General features: G+C 37.6%; 1 protein-coding gene across 1 annotated transcript; it reads right to left on the minus strand.

Annotated features, from left to right (window-relative positions):
• Window positions 1-831: 831 nt before the first annotated feature.
• Window positions 832-6639, minus strand: Lrat (lecithin retinol acyltransferase). The gene is made up of 2 exons (XM_027926559.1): window positions 6100-6639; window positions 832-984 (listed from the first exon to the last, which is right to left on the minus strand). The coding sequence occupies exons 1-2, from the start codon at window positions 6637-6639 to the stop codon at window positions 832-834; spliced, it is 693 nt and encodes a 230-aa protein (XP_027782360.1).
• Window positions 6640-7449: the final 810 nt, after the last annotated feature.

Here is a 7449-nt window from a genome sequence, read left to right on the forward strand (position 1 = left end):
ATCTCCAAATACATTTGAGATATATATATACACATATATGTCCAATATCCAAATTATTTTAATCCATATCTATTTATTTCTCAGATTTAAAATAACAATATTGACACATAAAAGGAAAAAGTTATCAATGCCAGGCTTCTGATTAAATTATCAAATCAGATTTAATGCTATTATAGCTATTTCTTTAGGAAAACACAGACTTCCACACTTAATGGTCAGTTACTTGTTCATTAAACTTTAACTTTGCCTAGAATGGTTTCAAGTAATGAAAATAAGATTTCTTGACTTGCTTGGGATAATATATAATATGCAAGAAAAAGGACGTTGTGTTTTGGTGGTGGTTCTTTTAAGCCAATCATCAAACATGTTTTCATCTGCATTTGGAAAATGCTTTCAGTTTAATGTTAAGTTTTTCAATAAAACAAAATAAACTTACATTAAATTGATTATCACAGTTGTTAAGTCTTCCAATCTTCAAATTCAAGACTCACAACAATGATTGCAGAAGTAAAACATAACACAAATAATCTCCTCTGGCCATCATCACCTTAGGGGCTGATTTTCTTGTACTGTCAAATTCTATCACAAGCTGTCACTTTTCCAAGGTTTGGATGGTGCTTTGCAACAGAACTGCCTGAGAAGATTCAGAAAGCCTTTGTTCTTGGGCTTACATGGTAAGCACTTGGTGTGATTCTTAATCACATTTTTATCCAGAACACAGGGTTACAGGTCACATTTTTTTTTTTTTACAAGGCTTACAGTGATTTGTGCTCTATAAATATAAATACATTTACTTGGAGAATACATACACACTAATGTGGGGACATGTAATTAGGCAACCATCCATAAGCAGAATGGAATAATAATTGCAGGAAAGGTAGTATATGATGCCAGGCCCATGCAGACTATAGACACCAATCCCAAGATCGCTGAAGCAAGAACACTTCTCTGATCACGAATAATTATCTTCAGCATCTCAAAAAACTGGAAAATAAAAGTTAAGAATATTAGGAAAGGTAGCTAAACCTAAAAGAATCACATATAACAAATAGCAAAACAGTTTTTACAACTATTTTCTGTCTACCAGGAGAACTAGAAATTCCTTTGTGATATGTGAAAAAATTTAAAATGTAGATAACTCAGTTTCTTGATTCTATATCCTGAATAGGTGAAATATTACAACAAACAACTAGGTTAATAAATTTTAAAATACAGAATTTTACAGAAAGCTAAAAGTTATTCAAGATGAAAGGTTAAAAGTATTCAAATACTTGTTAGTATTAATAGCATATTCTAAAATTACATAAGAAAAATCTCTAATACTGTGTAAAAAAACAGAATTAAGTTTATTGTTAGGGGGAATTCAGTTTTTCTAATTCACCATTCTAAATATGCTCAATGTCAGTAATAACTTTATATAAGGCTTAAAATCTGAAGGCATAAAATTAGTCTCATTTTGTTGTCATATCCCATTCCCTGTCTAAATATATTATATTCACCATCAATTATATGCACACATAAATTGGTTACTGGAAATCACCTTCAGTAATGCATTCTCTTAACGTGTAGTTTTTTCTTAGAAAAACCATTTTACTTGGAAGCAATGGCCTCTGTTGAATTCCTGAATCCACCTCTTATTGACCATGTGATCTCACACAAGTCATTTAACCTGTCAACTCCTCTTCATAGAAATACCATGGCTACTGTGGGGATCAAATGAGATCTTCTATGCAACAGTGTATTTTATATTCTTCTACAAGTTATATAAATGTAAAGTATTATAATGATTATTATCACTGTTGAGAATCTCTACCTCATCATTGTCACTGCCAGAATTTAACGATTATCATTTTTTAAGAGTTTTTCTATTCATACTAGATTTAAGCTCTTGTTCCAGAACATGGCATTGTATATGATTTAAAGTTCTCTTATAGTGTCTTATAGAGTATTGGACAGTGAGGTTTCCAAAGTTTTTCTTCTTGTTATATTGACCAAGATGGCTTAGAACATTGAGGCTTAAAAAAAAAAAAAAAAAAAATCCTCCTGTTTTAGCTTCCAAAAGCCTTGGGAATATTTCCATATTAATTAATTTGTTTATTTATTTTGCAGTGCTGAGGCTCAAGTTCAGGATCTGGCACATGCTAGGCAAATACTGTACCACTGAGCTGCATCCACAGCTGGGTTTCCAAGTTCTTTCACCAGGGATTGAACTCAGGGGCACTCGGCCATTGAGCCATATCTCCAGGCCTATTTTGTATTTTATTTAGAGACAGAATCTCACTGAGTTGCTTAGCGCCATACTTTTGCTGAGGCTGGCTTTGAACTCTCCATCCTCCTGCCTCAACCTCTCAAGCTGCTGGGATTACAACAAGTGTGCACACCTTGCCCAGCTGGTTTCCAAGTTCTTAAAGGAGAGAATAAACAAGTTCAATATAGTCATGAGTCACAATAGTGGCATTTCAGTTGACAACTGACCACACATAGAACATAGCCCAGTAAGATGATAATGCTTATGTAAGTATACTCTATCATGTTCATACAATGATGACATGTCCTAACTGTGCATTTCTCATGTCATTAAGGATGCATGACTGTATATTTTTAAAAATTTTTTCCTAGTTGACCTTTATTGATAAAATTCACATTACATGGGATTTTGAGATGCTCCTTAATCAAGTTTTATAATAATGAATTACATTTTAAGTATTTCTTTTCTACAAAACTAATGTGAAGTTTCTTTCTTATAATTTATATCATAGATTGTTATGCTGAATTTTATACGGTTCATATTTAATAATCATTAAGTCTTCTGTTAAATTGCTCATAAGATAGCAAAAGATATTAATAGTCAATGCTAGTAAAAAATAATTTCCACTTTAGACTTTAAGCAATGAGAAAAATTGTTTATTGATTTTCATTTATTTTAAATAAGTCAAGAAAGATGTCAACTAGAAAACAGGGTAGTTTTCTAGATTTATGTTTCCTTCAAGATATATTTCCTAAACACAGAACTGATGAGGCATAAAACTGCTAAATTTTACTTCTGGTGGAAATAAAGTCTGTGGTGAACAGATACATTACTGCCATATCCTCTGTCCTCACAGGAGTGATCCATTCAAAATTTGTTCTCAGTGAATGACTGTATATTTTAACATACTATCTTAACTGTGCATAGTTATCCCTGTTCATACTTTTACATATTATTTAAGAGAGAAACATCCTGTTAATCATCCAGATGTTGATCTATTTATAGGTCAAGCATTTGATTTGTTTCTTTTTTTAACAATTATTTTCTTTTTTTAGTATTTATTTTTTAGTTTTAGATGGACACAATATCTTTATTTTATATTTATGTGGTGCTGAGGATCGAACTCAGTGCCTCATGCATGCTAGGCGAGCACTCAGCCACTGAGCCACAACCTCAGCCCTGATTTGTTTCTTTTCTACTAAACTAAAACATTAGTTAATAAGTACATTGTCTTAAAAGTGGTGATGATCAAAATGAATGAATTTTTCAGGACAGTTAGAAAAGGAGGTTGGAAATACCAGAAGGCATATTTAGGTAAGTAAGTTGTCCTGATACAGTTATACTTGCTTCTTCTTCATCCTACTAGTGAAGGCAAACTAAGAACTGGGGCGAATTCTCCCCTGAAGCAGTTTCTCTCAAAGAGCATTTCATTTCTAATGTTCCAGTTCTTGTTCAGTTGGCCATCAGCCCAGGAGGCATCTCTAGAGGTACTAAACAGTAGGAAGTTTCTAGAAAGGGATCAAGAAGCCTGTAGGGACACTTTTGTGAGTGCTGAATTCACAGAAAATGAAACATTTTCTGTTTCCATTGGGTAAAAAAATTAGTAAGATGTAGAGCAATTTTCTGTTCACATTCATTTTGGCAAAGAAAAAACCAGTATTAGCAAAGTCAGAAAAAAAAATCATAGTAGAAAAAGCATAAGGCATTGTAATAGTTACTAACTAAAAGGATTTATAAAGTATAATTATAAAATTATGATTTACAAAATCCTGATGATCAAAAGCAATATCAAAATCTCTTAGTTTTATGGCTTCTAAACTTGTAAAAAGAATTTATCACAAAGAACTAAAAGGTTCTTTCCCAGTTCATTTTCAAACTAACTGCAGTGTTTTTCTGAGGGAAAACCTTTGGGAGAGTTTTGTGTTTTTTTTTTTTTTTTCAACATGAATTTAAGTAAGAGACCACTTTAACACGCTCATGTTAAGATGATAATAGCTTTGAATATGGAGACTTCAACAATCGAATCCAGAATCAAATAATTCCTTATATTTCTAAAAAGTAGAATTTCTTTATTATGAATGGCCTACTTCTCTCTGGGAAAGTTCAAAAAACAGTTCTTAGAATTAGAAAATTTGGGGATGAAGATTTTTTTTTCCCCCTGAGGAAATCTAGTCTGTGGCCAAAATTGTTTGTTAGACCATTCAAAGTGAAGACAAAAACTCAGTTTCACAAGAGGTGCTATGCAGCAACAGTAATTAAAACACTTCTCCACTGCTGCTAAACCTGACAAAGTTTCCAAAGATGAAAAACTACTACAACTAGTTATTTTTGCAGATTATTTTACTAGCTTTAAAAAGCACTTGTACTCTGTTTCTGTAGAAATATATAATACAGTGCTCCATGTGTTCCCTGAAGAAGTAACTCCTAATTACTAGATAGAAATACTGTTTTTCCTTGGAGAAATGATTTGCTTGGTTCTTAAGTAAATCTGACGTGTTTCCTTTTGTATACTTTTAGAGACAGTGTTTGTAAATGTGGGCAAGTTCATTTCTAAACAGGCCTGGACTGGAGCTGTGATTCTTGAATCATTTCACAGTGTTCTAACTGTATTTTTATTTTGCTTGGGAAAGAATTCCTAGATTGAGGCTGAGCTCTATAAAAAATCTACAGGGGTTTCATACACCAATGTATAAAAACATAATACTTTCATGCTTTGTGGGGCAGGGAGTTCCCATTTGGGTAAAAAAATTAGTAAGATGTGGAGCAATTAAAAATCTAAGATGCGGTTATATTTACTCAGATTCTTCATCTAAATGTGAACAGGAATATGAAAACTCATTGAGTGTGTTCACCCAGGTTTCCATTAAGAAGAGTGAATATTAACAATACCTCTTTAACAACTACAGTGAAGGCTGAGAAAGCTTCCAATTGCAAATGAAGTAGGAGGCTTAAAATGTTGACTATCTTTAAAAGTTAAGAGATTCCAAAAGAAAACAATCTGACCCCCTTGGATTTGTGGTTCATTTAAGAATCTTAAATTGTAATACTATTTTTTCAAAGTACCTGTAAAAATTACCTTCTAACATTTAAAGAGCTCTTTTTGAAAAATCAATAGATTTGATTCCTGGGGAACTTGTAAATGCCCTAACTATCTTTGGAGCTAATGGATAAAGGATGGTTAACAATGAGGGAGTTAGATGGGGATTAAAGTCAATACAAGAAAAGATTCACAGTACAAGGAAAAAACTTCTCTGAAGCAAAAAACAGAAATAAAGGATTTATCAGGGATGTCCTCTTAATAGCAGGACATTTTGGTAGTTTATATTAAGCTAAGGGAATTCACTCCAGAGAGCTTACAGAGGGAGAAACATGCACACTTCCTTATTTTAAAGGCACACAATTTGTTTATAATATTATGGATTAAATAAATACAATACACACCTTCCTTCCAATTGCAATTCTTGGGAAAAGTTGCAAGTACCTGCAAAAGATTTCCTGAGACCCCTCAGCCACTTGCTCTTTGTCATTTGAACTACTATGGTTGTGTATATATCTGATGACTTCTGCAGCAATAACAGGGCTGCTCTCTGGATTTGCTGGAAGCGGTCCTGCATGGCCACAGCCTTTTCCTGAGCATATCCTGCAAGGCTCTTCGACATTTATTTTACTTAATTTGTCTCCCTTAGAAACATCAGAGCTTTCCTTACTTAATCTAGAACTCTTAAGAATGGTGAATGGTGTGGAAATAGTGGGGGAAGTACACAAGATTCCTGCTACTAGGGAAGAGAAAAGGTCAGAGATGGTGGGGGGCGTCCCCACCGAGCCCAACTCCCTAGAGTCACACATCCTACCTTGTCGACCTGGGGGCTGATCGCGGAACCGTATCTGCAGTAAGTTACAAAGTGTTCGCAATTGTTCCACAATAGGCTGTAGGAGGTCAGACCCAACAGTTTCTCAGCCCTCCGGGCCACCTCCTCGTTGAGCAGAGCCTTCTTTTTGACGTAGTGGTCCAGGTGATTGACAAGGATGTCGGCTCCGTAGGCGAAGTCCTCCACTGTGTCCACGCGGATGCTGGCCACCTTACCAATGACGCCCAGAATGAGACGCTTGTTGGAGACCACTTTCTGCGTGCGCTTCTTGTCATTGGTCAGAGCCAACAAAATGTCGGGCATTAGGTGTGCGACACGGTTGTCGCCCAGGTAGATGCCATAGTGGGTCAGGTGGGTCCGGGGCACTTCCAGTACGTCGCCGCGGAGGAAACAGTTGACCTCATAGAATTTTTTCCATCCTTTCTCTTCTCCCGGGATGTCTAAACTGAAAAACCTGAAGTTGGAGAAGAGGACCAGCTTCTCCAACAGTAGGGATACCACCTCCAGCATCGGGTTCTTCATTCTGCAAGGAAGAGCGAGTCTTGGGAGTGGTGCTGCTGCAGCTGCTCTGGCCCGAGTCCAGCTGTGCAAGGTAAACTCGCCAGACAGTGGCGCTGCGCGGCTGCTCACCTGCAGGCCCGCCAGCGACCCAAAGCCGCGAGGTAAAGCGACTGCTAAGGAGGAAGGCAGAAAAGGAGGGAAGGGAGAGAAGCCTGGAAAGCAGTTCTGCCAATTCTGACTGCGGGCTGAAGAGGGTGAGGAATTAGTGTGGCTGCGGACCGCGGGGACAGTGAGACCCACGCTCTGAGGAGCGAGAGAAGCAGCACACCTAGCGGAAGGTGCTGGGGTGCAGAACCACGCGCCTTAGTCCAGAGTACTGCTTTCGCAGCGGCTTTTATCACCGTCGAGGGGGGCGGGACGAACGCGGTCATTGACTCGGCGAGCGCACTGATTGGGTGCTGGTGAGAGCACTGCTCCCCGCCCGGAGGTAGCAGGACCCAGGGTTCTTTGGAAGCCCGCGGGCAGAGTCAGAGCTCTCACGTTCTGCACCTTTTCCCCCTTTCGCCGTGGGTTCTGTCTTGCACTGAAGCCCGAAGTACTCTGGCCTTTAGGCGGCCGATTTAGAGGCCGAAGGCGTGGCCACGCGACAGATCCTGCACCTGAGACTGGGGCGCGTTCTCAAAACTTCGGAATCTTCTTCAGTGGAAAGTTTCCTTGGGCGCGATTTCTGAGTAGGACCACTCCTTCTGAAGGGATGGATACCCAGAGACGTTGGCTTCCTAAAGAGTTTGCATTCACTCTGCCAAGTGTGCGCTCCTGGATAGCCTGCAA

This window comes from Marmota flaviventris, chromosome 7 (genome assembly GCF_047511675.1).
Source record: "Marmota flaviventris isolate mMarFla1 chromosome 7, mMarFla1.hap1, whole genome shotgun sequence".
Classification (NCBI taxonomy): domain Eukaryota; kingdom Metazoa; phylum Chordata; class Mammalia; order Rodentia; family Sciuridae; genus Marmota; species Marmota flaviventris.

What these genes read in the sequence shown, in the direction of transcription:
- Lrat (XM_027926559.1), bottom strand. Translation starts at nt 6,639, where the DNA reads ATGAAGAACCCGATGCTGGAGGTGGTATCCCTACTGTTGGAGAAGCTG. An exon ending in TCAGCCCCCAGGTCGACAAG is followed by an intron (nt 985 to 6,099) that starts GTAGGATGTGTG and finishes TTTATTTTCCAG; the next exon opens with TTTTTTGAGATGCTGAAGAT.